The sequence below is a fragment of the Perna viridis genome, chromosome 4, assembly GCF_037379345.1.
Source record: "Perna viridis isolate PV_CMFRI_1.1 ecotype Kerala chromosome 4, ASM3737934v1, whole genome shotgun sequence".
Taxonomy (NCBI): domain Eukaryota; kingdom Metazoa; phylum Mollusca; class Bivalvia; order Mytilida; family Mytilidae; genus Perna; species Perna viridis.
In genome coordinates this window covers 14,075,101-14,095,749 of record NC_142448.1, presented here as the reverse complement: position 1 = coordinate 14,095,749, position 20,649 = coordinate 14,075,101, and the positions used below count along the sequence as shown (strand labels likewise).

Sequence of the window (20,649 nt, the reverse complement as noted above, 5' to 3'; positions counted from 1 at the left end):
TTTTACCAATATATTCTTTTTAAATATACTTTTCATCACTTTTGGAAAAATTTGAAAACTGTAAATAAAAAAAAAATAACAGGAAATCTGTGATACCCTTGCTTTCAATCACCGTATAAAGAGAATAAACAAAGTCCTCAGTAAACAGGAAGTTGCTGTTGAATTTTTCCAAAAAATGGATCCCACCATATGGCATATCTAAAAGAAGAACGTGTTAAAATTTCAAGGGGCCGTGATGAGTAACTACTGAGAAAACTGTGAAGGAAAAAAAATGTTACAGACACATGGATAGAGTAAAACAGTATACATCCTTTTCTTCAGAAGTGGGGGAGGGGATAATAATTACTATAACATGTTGGGGTAGGGATTCATTTTGGGCCATTGACTCATAAAATTTTAAAATTTAAACATATAATGTATTAACTCAATAAGTCTTCTTTTAATTAAATTAAGGACTAAAACTGTCCTACAGGGACTAATGCCCCTGTTGCAGCATGCCTGAAGCTTGTCCATAACCTCATATTGTACAAAACTTACTGAAAGGGAAATTCAAACAATATGTGCATCACAATACAGCAATATATATCACACTAGAAGAAGTCCCAGCGAAAATGGCAAAGCCTCTTATTTCAGTCAGAAAGTAACCTGTATACACCTTTAACTTTGTTAGAGGGGGCAGTATGTTATTTAGCATGTGCACAAATTGAGGTAACCATGTTTATTACAAGTGAAATATCAATCATGCTAACTATAGTGGATGAATATTCAAATAATTATTGTTTTCCTTACCATGTGTCTTGCCAACATTTTCCTGCTTTTAACAAATCTAAGACAAAATTCACATATGTACAGCTTTGGTAACCTGAAAAACAATATCTTTTCATTGTATTACAGGTAAAACTTTACATACAAGTTTAAAAAATTCTACTTTGCTTGACAATAATGTGATCATCAATTCAACTAAAAAAGCTTATCTACTAATTTTGCCCCTTTATACAACATTTATCATTTAATTTGAATGTACAGTTCAACTGAAGAAGCTGATCTACTAAGTTTACTCCTTTATACAACATCAATCATCAAATTTCAATCAGAGGAACTATCATCACTCAATAAAGATTACACATTTTCATAAAAAAGCAATGGCAGTGAAAATGTCAATTATAACAAACAATAGTGTGATTAAAAACGTGATAACTTGGTGGTGCAAAAAAAAAAAAAGACTCAGAGGCAATAACTTCCAGGGTTAGAGGCACTGTTATTCAACTTTGTAAGATATTTATTTTTTATTATTAGTGAGGTCGATTTATAAATTTGGTTACGGTATCACTTTTGGTACAATGAACAATACAGTGAACTCAGACCTGCCTCTGATAGTAAGTTCTTCCCTCTGAGAGCATAAATATCTACTTACAGTTGCCAACTTACCTAGCATATTCCTGAGGGTAAGGTGAAGAATACCATGTTTGTATTTCATATTTTCCGAATTCTATACATGGTGGAAACCTGGAGTCAGAAGGAGTAGGGGAGCACTCCTCCTTCATTGGACTGCAGTTTTTAGCTGCATCCTGTAAATCAAAAGTGAACTGTAACCCAAAAAATTTGGGATTAATAAAGGTGTGTACACTAGGCTACAAACTAAACATAATATACATACATGCGCAATTAAAACATGTAATGGATTTATTCTTCTAGATTTCAATGATGGACATCAGATTTTTAATTATACAAAGACACCTTCCCATTAGTTACTAGAATGAATTATTTGAACATTGAAAACATGATCACAAAACAGAGCAATTCACAAAAAATCAATGACCAGGTAGTTCTAATGTTTATATTCATCAATTTACATTCAGTTATACTTGAAGAGATTGTTAACATTCTAAATCTCACAGAAGACAGAATAAATCCATTATATGAAGCTGAGTTGCAACATACAACAATGCTAGCACTTTTCACTGAGGATAAAGAATTGCAAGACAGGACAAAAAGAAAACAGAAAAAAAACAAGAATTAGGAAAAAAAAAGATATATCAAAAGCAATTACAGAGATGAGCTACATGTAGTGATCATCTCATCTCTTAATGGAAGAAATCATGCAGTGGGCTACATTTACCACATGCTTAAGAACATAACACATGAAATAATGTCCAGTACCTTATGAAAATATCTCAAGAAAGCACACAGACTTTCAATGTTGTAAAAAAAAGGAGAAAAAAACATTGACTAACTGCATTAAGCAAGCAAAGAAAAATAAAACCCAAACTGTATGAAAACATCTGGGGAAAAATAGAATATTGCAACTCAGCTTAGATAACTCCAATTAAGCAAACATGAATAAGAAAGTGAACTACCCACAATTTATTTCATATTGATAATTGTTAGGTCAGTTTCATTGAGATATTGAAACCAATATTTTATGCTATAGAACTTTAAGGACAAAATTAACTAGTGCTTGCCAATGACGAAAATATACCTTTATTAATCATTTTTACCATAACAAGGACAACCTAAAGTGTTACCCCTTACAATGACAATAACTGACAATGTGAACTTCACCTTAAACTTAGGACCTCAAATATCATGGATTTTCTTTTTTTTTGTTTGTTTCCGTTTGACATGGTAACTATATCCATTTGTAACTTTGTTGGAAAGCAGACAAAAGGTGTGTTTCTTGTAACTCAAGCTACAATCTTTGAAAGTTCCTTCAAAATCTTTCATTGATTCTTAGTTATGCAGTAAAATTTGACCTGCAAAAATGGAAGGACAGATATAAGATGTCTCCTTTATACCTTGCTTTTGTGAAAGAATTTGGACAAATATGAATTTAAGACCACAGGATTCATCTTAACTTTTTCATCCCATAAAGAAACATAAAATAGTTCTTTTTATCATTTTCTTGGGTTTTAAAGAAGATATAGCCATCTATTCCATTATCACTAAGTGTGAGCAATGCTGTTGGCAATTATAAAGCAATGCCTCTTTCTTATTTATTCCTCCAAAGCATTAGCTGCAAGATGCCAAATAAGCACTGTAAACTTGCAATGTAAAATGGATGTATTGTAGCATTTCTCAGCAAATCAACTTGCAGTTTTACTTCCTAAATTTTGTTTGTTGAAACATTATACAATCAAAAGCTGTTAAAAAGCTAATGTAATTTGTGAAATAAATTTCAGTTTTTTATAAGGCTAGTGAGACATCAACATGCACAACTACAGATATCTGAATTCTGTAGTCCTTTTTTTTTAATGTTTCTTCTGTTTGTGAACTACTAACAACACTAAATTACCAACCTGTTTTAAAACTTCCTGAGCTTTGTCTTGGGCTTGTTTAAAAAGATCTTTGTCAGCATCAGTTACATTTGGTGGAAGTTCACGTGGTGGTTTCTGTGGAGGACTTTCTGCAATAAGGAAATTTGATTTAAAATTGAAAACAGAACTCCATTCATTCAAACAGTATAATAACAATAACAATAAGTTTTCAATTACAAGTATTTGGGGAATAATTTACCCCTTAGCTTTAATTTCTCCTTTGAATCATAAATCCATTCACATAGACCCTTATAACTTCTAAGTGTGTGGACAAAACATCACAAAAATTGAACATTTCCAACAAGATGATAAATACACTTTACTTTAAAAAGAATCAATTTCACAGGCATCATAGAAATGTTAAAGTAACTAATGAAATTTTATATTAAATTCATTCTAATTGATTAAAAATATTTAACACAACAATCAAATTTTGTCATACACACAATGCATTAAATTAGAAATTTCTATCTTATTAGTAAGTTATGTATATTCTAAATTAAGAAGGGAAAATTAACACACGCATGACAAAATTAGTAAATAAAACAAATTCACTTTTGATATTGCAAAATACATGTTGCAAGAAAAATTCAAGCCAGAATTTAATATATTGTTTGTTTAAGTTTAACTTGTGTATCAATGCTTTAATACATGGAATAGCCAAAAGCCAACACAATTTAGGGCTTAAAAAACTTATTTTTTGGGAGGAATTCTTCTTGTTGCATTTTCCTGACTGATTAGAAAAGTAAGTAAAAACAGTTTAAGATTTGTTACATTTGTCATGAGTATGTTCTGAACAATGACATCAAGTCAATTGAAACAGGGAAAGCTAACAACATAACTGCATGCAGGTGTTAACATACTGTCCAAGGCAAGAAAGAACTGAACTTACGTCAAACAGAACATGTTACAATGAACTATGAAAATAGAAAAGATGAGCATTAAATGCTCTACTACAGAGAGGTTGGGACACCTTTGAACCATTGCCTGATGATAAGATGATTTAACATGATTTACAACATGCGTCACAACATTTTCTTGGGTCATGCAATAGCAGCTACCACACTGAGATGAGCTATGTAGTGATGATGAATACAAGCTGGCTTCTTTTCTTACCCTGAAGGCTGCGATCAACACTGGAGAAGGAGACGTTTCCACGCCCCCTACCTCTCCCTCGACCTCTTCCTCTACCAGGTGATGGTCTCTCCAATTTTGATATGCTCTCCAGCAAGGACAAGTCATGAGAATCCATCATGCTATTTCTATTCAAACCCCTGCTGAATGGTGGTCGTCCACGACTGAATGGTCTTCCTGGACGCCCAAAACCTCGTCCACGACTTATTCCTCGAGGTCTTCCAACAAATCCTCTTCCTCGTCTGAACAAATTAGTACCACCAAGAAGAGTTCCAAAGCCTCTACCTCTACCCCTCCCTCTTCCCCTAGGCCTTAAAAAAGGCCTCCCTCTACCTCTTTTTATAGGAAACGGTAGTGGATCATTTTCCTCATGTGAACTATCCCTATCAGAAGAACTATCCCTATTTTCTAACATGGAACTATGGAACTGCGGAGTAAAACTGGATTTTTTAGAACTAGTTCTAGAAAAATGGTTTGTTAACACACTTTGCTTCACATAATGTTTGTTTGCTTGCACTATTTTTGATCTTTTAAGGAGCCGACTAGCAGCTTGTTGTGATTTTGAATGCTTATTTTTGACTGGAATGGTTGGAAAGTCTGAACATGCTGCATTCAAAGACACACGAGAAGTACGCTTATTTGATGGTGTAAAAAACTGAGTCAGGCCATCAACAAGGCCTTTTGGTTTGTTCATGGCAAAGAATGGGTCAAAGGTGTTCCCAACTACTCCGTTTTCACTCCCTGAATCACTGGAGAAATCATAATGTTTTTTATTCTCCTTCTTTGAATTACCAATATCCTCAAAGTCAGAATCGGAGTCATAATTTCCATTCTTTGAACGATATTTCATATCCAATTTTACTTTCTTTCTTTGTGCTGGGGTCAGTAAAGGACAAAACAGTTTCCTGAAATGCAAACAAGAACAAAGATATGTTACATTTAAAGTTAATGCCATTTACAAAGATGAAAAGAAGACAGTCTAAAACCTAACACTATCACTATTCTATTTATATCCTGTCTTAGCAGCAATTTGACACTTACTGTCTATGAGGTATTTTTTTTGTTTTTGAATGTAAAAAGCAGAACATTTCATTCATTAAAGGAGGTAGACCTAGGGTAAGGGATGCAATTCTTACAAATAAATTGTACATTTGTGTGTAATGTATAAACCATTTCACATAAATATCATGGAAACATCTAAGTAACTGGGATTGATTTCATTCTGTTTTAAATTTGGAGAAATTCATTACAATGCAAACATATCACTGATTTCAAGAGTTGCTCCCATTACCCTAGGTCTACATCCTTAAATCATAACTTTGAATGATATATTAAGGGCAAAATTTATACTCACGACCGGTGAACATTAGATTTTCCATTAATATTCCCTGTACTATCACAACCTGGGGTGGGGCATCTGAAATTAGAAATTAATGAACAATTCATTTATAGAACAGTTCAATTATGTATATTTTTATTAGGTGTTTAATATTGTGTAATAGGTTACAGAGGAGATGCTTCAACAGTTAAGTATCAAACCATATATAGACACACACAGCATTAATAAAATTAAAGAACCTTATTGAGCGCGCTCATATACCCCATGCGTCCCAATGTTGGATACTCAAGTAAATTAGTTCGTAAGAGAAATACATGTAGAAGGACCTGATGAAAAAAAGGAATAAGATTGTTTTTTTTTAAGCTTTAGACCTTTATCTTCTAACTAAATTTTGATACTCAAAATAGCAGTTTCAAACTTCAGACTGTGATTTCTTGGAGTTATAGTTAATCCAAAGTAATATCACTGCAGTGGGACGAAACATACACTTGACCTGTTACTTATCATGGTGAACTTATATACCAAAAAATCATGTCATAATATGCAAGCGTTTAGAAAAAAAAAGAACGAAAACGGTTATTTCTGTGAATTTAGCTAAGTTCAAGGCCTGTCATTTCGATGAAACCAACTACAAACTTCTCATGTAACTTATCATGGTGAATTTATTACTAAAAATCATGACAATATCTGCAAACATTTAGAAAAAAAGTCCGGGAAAACTGTTATTTCTGTGAATTTGCTAAGTTCTAGGGCCGTAATTTCTGTATAAATCATCAGAGTGGAACGAAAGGTAAACTTGACCTGTAACTTATCATGGTAGATTTATATACCAAAAATCATGTCAATAACTGCAAGCGTTTAGAAAAAAAAATTAAGGCCAACTGCTATTTCTGTGAATTTTGATAAGTTCAAGGGCCGTAATTTCAGTACAAATCATTGATGCAGAACATAAGTTAAACTTGACCTGTAACTTATCATGGTGAACGTATATATCAAAAATCATGTCAATATCTGCAAGTGTTTAGAAAAAAAATCCAGAAAACTGAAGATGGACTGACGGACGGACAGGTCAAAAACATACTCTTTGCAACTTTGTTGCGTGGGGTATAATAAACATAAGTAATGTATAATAGTTTCTGGAACCCAGCCTTAACCTGTTTAGGTTGGATTGATTTCCAACAGCTGCAATGCAAACATTCCTTGTTTTGTTATGATAATTTCAATAAATGTTCCAATTAATAATCACAAACTAGAGTCATTTTTACAAAAGTAAAGTAATTGAATTGTTGACAAGCCACAACAGTTATTTTTTTATTTATGCTAAAAAAAAAAGAAAAGAAAAGAAGACATTTTTATATGTTTATTTTCTTTTAATGAGATAAATGTTATTTTTTCTTTAACATGAATGATTTAACGAGGTCATCAAACAAAACAGAAATTGGTAAAAGTAGACATAAAGAAACTGTAAAAAAAGAATTGTAATAGTAATTTCATATTAGCAAATTACGCTAAAAAGTGGGGAAAAAAATCATCTTTGCTTTAAGCTACATGTGTAAATAACCAAATATTTTGGACAAAATAAAATCAGACATCTCACTGCATGATTGACTGTATTACATATTTATAAAATTGAATTTCTAAAAAATTAAGTTGTCCACGCTTTGCCCACCCTTAATGCCCACGGTGGACAGACGTCCACATGCCCACCATATTAGGTGGACAGTATAGTGTCCATGCCCACGGTATCCGGTGGATGGGTGATAACCTGTTGATTGGATTTAATCCACGATTCGCATTTTTATTACAATGTTCAAACAGTTGACGAATAAAAGAACAATGTGTCAATCATTGCCTTGACCGTGAGAATCAATTTTCTTACACGTATAATTGGCCTCAAGCCAAAATTGTGACACCACAAGGTGTTCACTTAAGAATTAATATAATTACGTTTTTATATGAATTTAATTCTTTAAACTCTTGTTTTTTTTAGGATTTTTTTTGTTTTGTTTTGGTGTTTTGTTTTTTTTGTCATTTCTTACGGCCCACATCGTACTTAAGTCTATCATTATTTAGTATCATCGAAATGTAAACCTGGATTAATCGGAAACCAAAGTTGATATAATTTTTAAAGAAATTCACAAGGCCTCAATTTTATCATTTCCAGTTGCTACATGTATCATGTAATAATATTGTACACCTGACCTGTCACCAGATTGTAAATTATGATGTTCAAGAAAATCGAGTATTTGCGAACTCCTTATTTTACTGACAACCTATTTCAGGCAGTTGTATTTCCTTAGTGAAAGAACGGATTTGAAGCAAACATGTGCAACTTTAACTTACGATCTATAAATAACCAATTTCGGTATCATGTCATTTCAACAAAATCTGAAAGCGGGAAGCATCGTTGGAAGATAATATATGATCCAAAATTATTGAACCGCGTAGCTCACGAGTTTTCAAATGGCGATGGATTTAACCGTGTATTTTCCGAGCACACGTTAGCCAAATATAGTGATGGGTGAAAATTTCCCCTCTTAAGTTGAATATGCATTTAGTTCTTTTAGATTTAGTGCACCATAGACAATTGAATGACTTATTTCTTCTGTTTTTTTTTTCTTCACTTAGTCCAACAATTTTGACTGATTAGTTCTGTTATTACATAATAAAAGTAGCATACAAATTGTAAATTAACATGTTCCAGAAAATCGAGTACTTGTGAACTACTCATTTTACTGACGGGTTTCTTACGTAATAATTCTAAAAAAAAGAACAAAGTATTTTAAACCAATAACTATATAAATGCTTTGAGTGTGTCAATTTCTTATGCAAATTTGATAAACGCCTTTGTAATATCGTCAACATCAATGTGTTTCACGTTTTATCAAAAGGTGTGTCCCTGTATTTTGAGCATCGTATGAGGTAATTTGACATTTCGTTGACACGACAACAATTATCGATTGACGAACAACGTGCCTTATTTGCATAGATAATAAGAAGAGTAATGAAAGTATTTAAAATTCGACACCGTCATTCAAAAAACATGTAACTTTAAGTGACATATAGAAATATAAAATTATGTTTTCTTACATTTTTCATAACCGTTGACTTTAAATCATAACTTTTCATTTTACGAGTCAGACTTAAAATTAAAATTTATTTTCATGTAATTCCCGAAAATCTTCGCATATCAAGTTGTTAATCAAAATGCACTTCGAAAATGGATTTTTTAAAGTGTTTTATTTTGGAACCTCGTAATTTTTTAGAATCTTCTGAAACTTTATTCCAGAAACATGGTTGCTTTCATTTTCAAAATATCCATTGTTAGTTTAAGAATATACAAATAGGTGAATGACACAAGGGCAATCATATTTTTATTTCAATAATTAAATGTTCATTGTTCTTGTAAAATCATGCTCAATACAAGTATTTTTTTCTTTTTACTAAATGTTATTATCTAGTAAAGTATTTGTGATTTTCATATCATAGCCACCTAGAAATAAAATTAATCAATGTGTTTACAACGTAAACTTCATTGGTGAAATCAATATTATCCGTGTAATGTCACTACTTAATACCCGAGCATGTCACACTCAGTCAATATACAGGAAGTGGTCGAATAACTGCTAATTAACAAGAAGGAATTGTTTGGTAATATTCAGATTAAAGAATAAAAAGAAACCTAATTTAATGTTTTATGATTACAGAAGCGTATTAGGGACATCCAAAGTTTTTTTTTTTAAATCAAAATTTCGACAATTCAAATTCCTTCTAAAATATAAAATAGTGTTTGAATCCCCCAGACATAATCTGATAAAAAAAAATTAAATTCTTCTATTATTAATTTTACAACTAACTATATATATAGAATAAATTAAACTCATTGGTATCTTTATTTACACTGGCGTGCCAACTTAGTAGGCCTTTTTCTGAAAATCTCCAATATATTTCAATACTAAAACGGGACAAAAATGAGTTTGAAAATTTCATATTTTTGTGTTATTTTGCCTTTCACTTGAAGTTGATGAAATGGATACATATTAAATTATCATAGTTGAGAGTATTATTCAAATTTTAGCATATTTAAAATTCATAACACCAGCCCAGTCATTTCGATTTTATTTTCGAATTTCATGAAGGTTGTACTCATCGTATACCTCATTTATTTTTTTTTTACTGTTGTTGACAAAAAAAAACCCATTTTATTACTCCTCAATCTTAGTACACACAAGCACGAAGGTCTAATCATGATTAAATCACCTACATGAATACGTCTTCTAAGGTACATGTAAGTGTCGTTTGCTAATACGCGCCGCTTAACTGTCCAGTTTCATAGCAACAGTGCCGTAAAAGGGGACGCAGTTGTAAATAGTTTCATCTTTCAAAGAAACTGCACATCCAATCTAAGCTGATTTTCTCTAAGAATTTTAAATATTATAAGCAAGAGGAGGGTGCACTTTTTCCATCACATGGCCGTTAAAGTATTTTTCGCAGAATTCATCTTGCAAGATTAGTTGTTGTTTCCAAATTCATATAAGTTATGTTGAACTATTAAGTATTTCTGAATATATTCTAATCCAACAAGCACCCTTTGACTCTAATTACTGAAAATTGGCAACAATTGGCAGCTGGTGATTTTTCTGGCGACAGAATTTTGGAAGCCAGAGTAGCCCCTGCTATCTTAAACATTTGAACAAAAAGCTCATTAAAATACTTGCTTTTAACCTAATATTCGATAGATTTTTAGAATTTATTTTCTTGAACTCTGGTCAAAATACCGCTAAAAGATGGAGTTCAGTCCCGATCATGGGAGATGTCTGAAAATGAGAGGACGACTTCACTTTGTTTTTGGTGTTGTCTGAAGGCAAAGTGAGTGACCTCAGGGAGACTATTTAACCCGAATCACCCAGTAGGGTGAGCCCAGAATATATAAAGATTATGATACTTTAAGAACTAATTGTTGAAAATGTTCAAGTCAGTTAAGATAATAAAACTATACAATCAAAGCGTTGATGGTGCTCAACCATGGAAGTCATGAGATATATTAATAAGTATTTTAAAAACTTTCATAAAAAGACGTTAATCATGATGGTAATTTGTTCTTTCTGTATTTCCAAAATACTTCAATTATTTATAACGGGATCTGCATTTATACCACTACTAAAAACCAACATCCATACAATATGTGATGATTCAAAATTTCATTTAAATTAAGGTGTCCATTTTTTGTTTCGTTTCATTTGTTTTAATTGAATATTTAGTAATCTTGAAAACCTATTTTAAGACTGAAATGTAGTCAATTACATGGAATCCATACATGGATATCAAAGGCACTTATAAATATAGTTGAACTTCTATACATGCATTTGAATTTCTCTTTGACAATCAATTATTATGAAAAATATAATTTTATCTTATTCTGAAAAAAAAAAAAAAAAAAAAATTATATACAATATAATCAATTTGATACATTTTAATATTCATCCGCTAGATATCCTTTGCGGTGGAATTACTTTCAAGGTGGTAATCACACAGATGTCCTTTTGATTGACATCAGATGTTTATTAGACTCAGACGTCACATGACTTCCAATTAAAAAAGAATTATATTACATTTTTAGACAAGATTCTATATGGCCTGTTGTGTTTTTGGCTATATACAAGTTCAAAGGAAAAATTCAATACAAAAAAAAAATTAGTGGGAAATACAAGTAAAACCAGTGAAGGTTAATGTTTAGGCAAAATAAACACAAAGGAGTAGCTATTCTTCAGGATAAAAGATAAGGAAAATTCCTCTTATAAATGATGATAACAATACACATTAGAGTAAAGGTAAACATGGCCTGTTTGTCTGTACAACATTGGTGTCAATTTTGCATCAATTATTATGCTTTCAGAAATTCCAAGCTGAAATTTTTGGACCATAACCTAAATCTCACCTATACATTAGAATCCTTCAAAGTAGTTCATAGTTTACCCCCAAAAATCTGACTTGTGGACAAGTATGTGTGGTAATTATGTTTTAAACAATAGTAAAAACAAGAAATCTGTGAACAATGGCTCACTAGTGATAGCACCACTTTTAATCACCATAAATGTATAAGGAAAATAAATGAAGTCATCCGTAAACAGAATTTGCTGTTAAATTTTCGTTAAAATGAATCCCACAATATGGTATAACTGCAGGAAGAATGTGTTAAAATTTTAAGCTGCTGTCATGAAAGTGACAAAAATTTCAATTTCCAAAATATTAAGTAAAAAATAAATGAAGTCCTCTGTAAACAGGAAGTCGTTGAATTTTTCTTAAAATGAATCCTATCATATGCCATACCTACAGGAAGAATGTGATATAACTTCAAGCCACTGCGATGAGAACTTGATGAGAAAACTGAGACTAAAAAAGTGTTAAACAAACACAGACAGACGGACAGTTAAAACAGTATTATACCCCATCTCCTTCAGAGCAGGGTATAATTATGTTATCAATTCAAACTTTTTGAAAATACAAATTGATACCTACTTTATTAACTGTTTCTGGCTGAAAAATGTCTTGCTAGGTTTTTTCAGTTTTCTCATTCTTTCTTTCATTTTGTACTTCTGTTTCAGTCTGGACACCATTTCTAAATATTTCTTTCCTTTCTTGTTTCCTCTGTTTGGGTCACAAATATTGCACTTCCATTTGCCTTAAAAATCAAATTAGTTGTTAATAATGACTCATCCCACACACTTTCATATAGAACATTCAGTTTCAGAGAGTAGTTCCAATGAAAGGAAATTCTATGAAAATACATCAAATCAAGGCTTTATATTACTACCACTTCATCATTGTCTAAATTTACAGATTTAAACTATACTTTTTGCACTTGTGAGGGAAAAGTGAATACTAAACAGTTTAGTACCTTTCAAATTTATAAGTCTTTATGGTTATTACAGCAAGTTGAAATAAACCAATTCCAGTTCCAATACAAATCTAACTAGGTAGCTCTCTTGGTAGAAATCTGCCCTACATTATACCAATGTGTCCTACTTAACTTCCACTTAACACCTGTGAGATCTTTTAGACACTGTCTTAATAGCTGTCAATTATAGTGGATGGCAAATTTAAAGGTTAAGGTCATCATAATTAACAGCTATTCAAAATTGAAAGAGTGTGTCTAATACATACGTAGATCTGGTAGTTAAGTAGGGCACATTGGTATAATGTAGAGCAGATTTCTAACTAGAGCTATTTAAATTACTCACTAGCCAAGTTAGATTTGTATTGAAATTGGAACTGGTCTATTTCAACTAGCTGTAACACTTCATCCAAATTTAAAGGAAATTAGTAAAGCATGTGTTCAACAGATCATTTTCTTTTTTATAATAATGTTCTTTATAGGGTTTAGCTATCTTTAACACTTAACTAGCTAATTGTAATAAAAGTTAGTTTAATACTTTCATTTGAGGCCTAAAGAATTTTTTTATTTTAACAAATACTATTCAAGCAGCATTGTCTTATGTGGTCTTACAAATATGGAATAAGAAAACGGTAATATTTTTTACTCGCTTTTCTCCTTAAGAATTTGATATTTCCAAGAAATTATTAAACATTGAGGTAAAAAAATTGTAGGCAAGATCTGAAAAAACCAACCACCACTGAAATATTTCTGAGACTTTCTGTCCATTAAATAAACCTACATTTCAAATTCTACTACTAAAGTGACTTTCATTAACTTCAAGTCGGACCTTTCGACATTCCCAAATTTCTGATTTTGTGAGGAAGGCAACATTTATAAATTATCAGTTGAAATCAAAAGAACAATAATATATATACTACATAATTTGTTTTCCATGCAAGGTAATTTCTAATTACCTTTAGGGGCTTTAGTAAGAGGGGGATCACAACATTCCATATGAAATCCCCGATCACAAGTATCACAAAACAACATGTTATCCTGAAAAATAAAGCAACAATATGACAAAAAAAAGCAGGAAAATATAACAATATTTTCATGTAAAAATATATGTTCCAATATATTTCTACTACAAAATTCTAATTAAGTCATATTGCAGCAATAAGGCCCTTTAATTTTTTTATTTTTTCATCTTTGACATTTTTATACATGTGCTCTACCATGGTAACATGATTTTATCTTTTGTTACACATTCCTAAGTTAGTTCTCTCTGATTCATATAAAGAGCTTGTTTCAATATTATATCAACAAAATCAAAAGTACACAGGTAGCCGGCCACCACTATGTTATATATATAAATGCCAACCTGAAGAAGGTAAAAAAACACCAAAATTCTGGAAAATAGAAGTTCAGGAAATTTGATTTTTATAACAGTACAGAAAAAAACTTTAGGGTCAACAGGAAAAAAAAGAAGGATCGGCCGGGTAGTAGGAAACAAAGATAATTTTTTTTTTTTTTTTTTTTGTGGGGGGGGGCAAACATAAATAGTAATAGTTTTTAAAATGGTATTTAGAAAAATTATTATTAAAATAGATTATTAAGGTATTTGACACTGGACAAGAATTTGACCACAATCAAAGTGACCCTTAATCCTATTGAAATGGTTCCAATCCAACCTCCAATATATAATTCATAAAATTACATTCACAACCTTAAATAAAATTTTTAGCTTGGCAAGGAAAAAATTCTAACTATGTACTTGCTGTATTATGATACTTCATATTTACAAACTTCCCTTCAAATACTCATACATACTTCTCTGCCAGATCTCTGACAAAAGGAACAGGTTTTACACTCAATACACTGCCACCTTAATGTCTTCACCACCTCTGTCAGCTCAGGAGAAAACTTAAGACATGATGGATGTCCTAAAACATGAAAACTCTAAGTTACATCTTTTACTTCTACCACATTTTCCTCATTACAAATATGCAAGTACTTAACTCCAATTCAATTATTTATTTATGATTGATTGTTGGGGTTTAACATCCAAGCAGCAATATTTCAGCTATATTCAGACAATGAACATGAAATGATGATGAAATGAAAAAAAGGGATGGGACACAAGGACAGTAGGGTCGAAAAATTTTGATTGCCACTAGAAAAAAGGAGGGATGGGTAAGGTCGGGTAATTTGGCCTCCTGTGGCGGAGCACAAAGGTTCCTACTCCTATCGAATACCACAGCAGGGTTCTTTAACGTGCCAGGAACGTGACATCTTTCCCAACACAATGCACCACTCTGGTTTGCAGTCAGGTTTCCCGTATTATAGCCTGACAACCTCAGCATGTAACACGCCAGGGGTACCCCATTCCACCACCTGGGGCACACATCCCAGTTGCTCTGTGGGCAAAGCGCCTAGCCCCGGCTAGGTTTCTGAGCATTATTTAGTCACCTTTTATGACAAGCTTAGCGCTGCTGCAGGCCTATTCTTTTAACACCCGGATCTGCACCGGGGAATTATTTATGACAATTTCAGAATAAGCCAGTCCCATTATATTAAGCAGTGACCCAAAAAGAAAACTCTGATAGAGGGCACAATCTTGTAAAAGAAGCCTGGCACTTCAGAAAAATAGGGACACAATAATGTACATTTTGGTTAAACTATAAAAGTAGATGCTAGGTCAACTTAAAAAATTAATGGGTTTGCTGTTTATTGACCAACTCAATTTTTTTCATCCTGCCCAAAACATTTTTTTTTAATTCTAATTTTAGCACATTGGCTTTACTTATTGGCATTTTTTTAAGAAAAAAGATAAACCGAATTACTCACATCTAAAAATGTAAGTCGATAAACAGAAAACCAACATTTTTTTTTAAGGATGGCCCTATCATTTAGGACTTTACTTTGTAAATATTTCAATGTACACAGAACTTAAAACATTAGTTCTAAAATGAAAAGGATATTCATGTTTACTCTTCAACAAGGTAGAGGTACATATCAAGAAGGTCAATAACATTTCTTAGGAAATGCCCCGATTCTATTATGATCTTAGCATACTACATAAGAAATATCTAATGTTTAGGTCAAACTGGCAGTTGGCTGATTTCGGTTAAGCATTGAACAACATGATCATGCTAGCAAATCAACATTGAAATGTCATTTATAAAGAATGATCTATGTTTCAGAGAACCATGATTTGTTGATATTTTGTTAGACAAACCTTAGCGACCTAGCGCAACATTTCCACCATGAACAAATCACCTACATTTGTATACCTGTGTAACATGATGTGACGTCATGACAAGATTTCATTGCTTTGTTTATTTGTAAATGGGGTTCAATTTTCATTTTCTAATTATTAATTTTTAATTATATACATGTACTTAAAATATTGTTGAAACAATTGTACTTTATTGTAAAATATGAACAGTGAGGTGTAGAAGAGCCAAATATTTCATTTTCCTAAGGAGCACCAAACATAAATGACTTTTCTGTCATGCAAGAAAAAAATAATTCCTGGATGCCAGGCTTTATGCTCATTTTATTATGGGTAGACGCTATAATTGTCATTATTTTTTCACCAAGTGTTAGCGAGATGTAAAATCTTGACAAATGTGGTGCCTATTATCCAGGAATTATTTCATAAATACATTACAATATGTTCAAAGTATGAAAAATTGCAACAATTAAGATTGTACAAAAGCAAATCAAAGCCAGCTTACCACTGTTACCGCAATCAGCACAGGAAATAAGATCCTCAGGATCCCCACTCCTGTTCTTATGTTCATCACCCAAACAAAAACAGCAAATCAGTATGGGCTTTGCACATCTCTGAAAAGTATTAAAAATTAAATAATGAAGCATGGCAGTAGTATCTATGCTTTGAAGTAACATTTTGTATCAAGGAGTGATTTTCATACAAAAACAGGTCTCCCTTTTTTTGGTATTCATAACTTACAAAATCAAATTCAGCGAAATATGAATGTATCTTACACCCCTAGAAGACTGAAAATGTTAAGTTTTTTGTTTGAGGTTTAAACTTCAAATTTAGTAATTGAGTCACAGATATTGATATCATTTGATAAATGTGTCCCCCCTTATTTTTAAAGGGTAAATTGGACATTTTTACAAGCTGAAAAATAAGGGAAAAAAAACATTATTTTTGCTACCAGAAACAGCATTAATACTTGTAAATAAATTTTTGAACACAAAACAAAAAAATAAAATATGACAAACAACATAAAAGGTATAGGTTTAAAAAAAGTACTAATGGATTAACAAAAATTACTTGATAATCCAGAATTTCTGACAGTAAAATCAAAACAATTTTCAATATCATAAAACAGCTTAATTGATTCAAATATATGCAACAAAAGGTGAAGAAAACCAGGGGATGTAGTAAGATCAAATTCCACCATTTATACAAACAATTCCCCTGAACAGACTGTTAAGCATTGATGAAGTATTAATATTGTTTCTTCCTATGTATCCTAATATCTTTATTCTATTCAAAAATCAATCACGGAGGTTGATCACTGTTATCGTTAAGGAATATTGATTTACTGTTTACAGTGGCAATATTAGTGACAAATGGTAATCTTCAACAAAAGTCTACACAAAAAGATCACCTGCAGAACAATTATTGCCTCATTAAGATACAAATTACTTACACTACTCTTCATATAACTGATGACAACGCCAGACTACCGAGTTAATTATAAACCATATGACTTAAGAGAAAGCAACAAGTGCTATATACATGTATATATGCAATGATTTCAATATTAGGAAAGATATCAGGAACAAAATTGTCATATTTCATTCCTCAATCTAGCAGGTCATCTTAATAAGTTATAATTAAACATGACAAATTACATAAAAAATAAACATCAAATTAAATACATGTACAAATTGTACAAGCACATGGATTAACATTTTTATAAGAACACTAGATGTACACCACACTACATTTATATTCAATAACAGCCCTGTAGACCTACATTTATATCTTCAGTCTCTTAACAATTTTAGCAGACATTATAGCTACAATGCTATTTGAATTTGGAACGAACTAATATTCACATAGTATTAGGCCACAATTCCTTTCCCTTGGCTTTGGATAGGTACAATGTACATGTTTGAGGGAAAATAGTTTTTTTTTCCCAAAGTTCATATGATTCTGTACAAACCATGATCAACGAAGTAAAAAAAATTGCTTTGAAAATTTTTTTTAAATCTTGTCAGAGAATGGCAATAAAATCATTTGGGTAGGGCCAATTTTAATGGGTAGATAATATTTTAATATTGGCCTTATTATGTTTGTTTGTTTGATGGGGTTTAATGCCCAAGCAGCAATATTACAGCTATATGCAGGCGAGCCATATTATGTTAGATGTTAGGCCAAATGGTCATCATTTTCTCTCAACATATAAAGTAGCACATCCAAAAATAAATAAAATAATAAAAACTGTAATCAATATTCAAAGAAAACTACAGTAAAGGGCATTAAAAATAATCCTACCATGTTCTGCTCAATTGAGAAGGACATATCACTGGTCGAGTCTTCATCAAAAGATGCAGAATTGCTGTTATTACTGGAGTTGCCTGTGATATCTAAGTCATTAGCTTTGTCTCCTAACTTAATGTTCCTTCCATCTTTGACAAGGAAGCTATTGTCCATTGCAGTTTTAAGGCAGGTTTTGATCAAATTTGACAGCTCCACACCATTTTGACAATCAATGTTGTATATAGCATTGATGTGATTCTCAATTTTCTTCATGGAGCCTCCATCTTCTCCCAACTCAATAACTGTCTTCACAAGAAGCTTAGTCAAGTCAGTCTTCTTATCAATTTTAAGTGTTTTCCTTTTGCCTTGTGCCATCTTATTAGGATCCCTGTAGGACCAATCTTTCTTACTAAACGTCCTTACAATCAAACCATCTTTGAGAGCCAACTGCAACTGTTCCTCAATAGATTCGCGACTGACACTGTGATACTGCTGAACAGCATGCACTATTCGCTGCAGATTAGGTTGCTGCTTCTGGTGCTTAACTTTCTCAATAGCTTCCAATATCCACTTGGCATAAGTGAGATTGGCTAATCCTTCTGTTTCTCCCTCTTTTACCATTCTGTTCAATACTTTTACTGGCAATGTTCTTCACAATGACGATAATTTGGGTATGAACTAATTACATTTTGAAAGACTTCCTCCGTCTGCATTCGGCAATCTGAAAAACCCAAATGACATAAAATTAAATGCTGCTATAAAGCCATCAATAATTTAACAAATACAACTACTTAGTGGACCTAAATTCCTCTTTCAACTACCCCGGACCTGACTTTTTATGAGCAACTCAGCGAGTGTTTCTAGAAAAGCAGAGGACGCTAACCTTACCGGTGCACCTGGTCCATGCTCCCAGTTTTTCATGGAGTCCAAGTTGCTCATTTGCTTTTGTTACTTTGTATGTATTATTTCAGTTACTTTATGTTCTTTGTTGCGTATGTCTGTTTTCCATGTCTGGTCTTAGTCCCTGGATTACATTTTTTTTATTACCGCTAGAACCTTGGTTCACTTGATTACTCTTTCAGATAAACAGTGAAAAAAATAAACTAGTTGCTACCCTTTCTACTCTTGCGCCATTGATGATTGGTGTGCTTTAATAGTTAAAATAAGAAAACATCTTTACTGCAGTTTTTTTCTCTCCCAATTTTTACTCAGATATTGTGAAGAAATCTTGATACAATTTTTGTATGCTTGACCTGTTTGTAGAAGAATATCTAATGTACATTCTGACAGATAAAAAAGTTATGACCTTGCTGATCAGACTGCAGGGCTTGCACTACTGGTGGACTAGTGCAAATTCTGGAGTCAAGATTAACTTTTTGAGGCCAGTAGCCACCTGGACTATTAACTATAAAATAAACTAGCCCAGAAAAAAAGTTGGTAGCCCAGACTTTTTTGGACCATATTTTGGTACGTAAAAGTACTTGTTTGAGGGTATGAACTATTTGTTCATTGTTGAAGACCCTAATACAAATTCAAGATGTAAAACAGGAATAAAGTCCTGCTCCTTGATAATTTTTATTTTTTTCACTGTATCAAGTGATTTGTAGTCACACACACATTCACTCCATAGCCTCCATATTTATATGCACCATGGAAAACCCTAAAATGTGCAGTTGAAGTTGTGCTTTGGATGATGTATCACTTTCAATGAATTAAAATTATACAACCAATTCATATAAAAAATCTTTTTGTTATGTCTTTCTCTTGGCTGTGGTATTGGTTTCTTGGGTTTTTTTTATCTCCAGAAATAAAATTCTACATTTTACAAAATACTGGATGCGGAAATTAATAACCAATTCTAAATAAGAAACCAGCATTGGTTATGAACGATTTTTGTATTATTAGAACTGGTTACCGATAAAATTTAACTAGGGACACTACATTTCCTATCAAATGGTAACCAGTAAAAACTGACTGCAACTTTTGTTTACAATATGTTTCTTTTTACAATTTGCCAGCTGGACTACTAAAACAGAAAAAAAGTCGCCCAGACTCATTTCTATTCGCCATTGGCAAGTGGGCAACCATTAATCTTTTCCCCTGAAATTAATTGCCTGTACATGTATGTCACTCACTTTGATATAGGATGCCTAACAAAAGTGACTGAAAGTTTCCATGCCATTTTCAGAAGTCTCAATAGATAGGGCCCTAGCATAAAAAAAAAAAATGAAAAATACATGTAACTTAGATCTGAGAAAAAGAAGATATCTATTTCAAAGAATTTGATTGGGGTTACCATGAAAGTTAAAAAATGCTCAGACTTAAACATTTTTGTAAGTTTTGTGACACTCACACTAATAGGAATTTGTCAGAACAGATAGTAATTATTTTGTTGTAGATTTTAATTAGCAACCAATTTTGGTTTGAAGACAATCTTCATCACCTTACACATGTACATACA

The 20,649-nt window shown here is 32.1% G+C and overlaps 1 protein-coding gene across 7 annotated transcripts in view; it reads right to left on the bottom strand.

Annotated features, from left to right (window-relative positions):
• Positions 1 to 20,649, bottom strand: part of LOC148618961 (uncharacterized) — a 39,451-nt gene that overhangs the window by 16,135 nt on the left and 2,667 nt on the right. For 3 of the 7 annotated variants that reach the window (XM_088578397.1, XM_088578396.1, XM_088578395.1), the window contains 10 exons: positions 18,204 to 18,909; positions 16,405 to 16,513; positions 14,495 to 14,607; positions 13,639 to 13,720; positions 12,307 to 12,469; positions 5,803 to 5,865; positions 4,431 to 5,353; positions 3,297 to 3,403; positions 1,429 to 1,586; positions 790 to 862 (listed from right to left, as the gene is read on the bottom strand). In XM_088578397.1, coding sequence (XP_088434523.1) covers positions 790 to 862; positions 1,429 to 1,586; positions 3,297 to 3,403; positions 4,431 to 5,353; positions 5,803 to 5,865; positions 12,307 to 12,469; positions 13,639 to 13,720; positions 14,495 to 14,607; positions 16,405 to 16,513; positions 18,204 to 18,809 — 2,397 coding nt within the window. In that variant the 5' untranslated portion in view covers positions 18,810 to 18,909. The remainder of the gene's footprint in view (positions 1 to 789; positions 863 to 1,428; positions 1,587 to 3,296; positions 3,404 to 4,430; positions 5,354 to 5,802; positions 5,866 to 12,306; positions 12,470 to 13,638; positions 13,721 to 14,494; positions 14,608 to 16,404; positions 16,514 to 18,203; positions 18,910 to 20,649) is intronic. The other 4 variants (XM_088578399.1, XM_088578398.1, XM_088578400.1 and 1 more) reach the window with 3 other exon arrangements.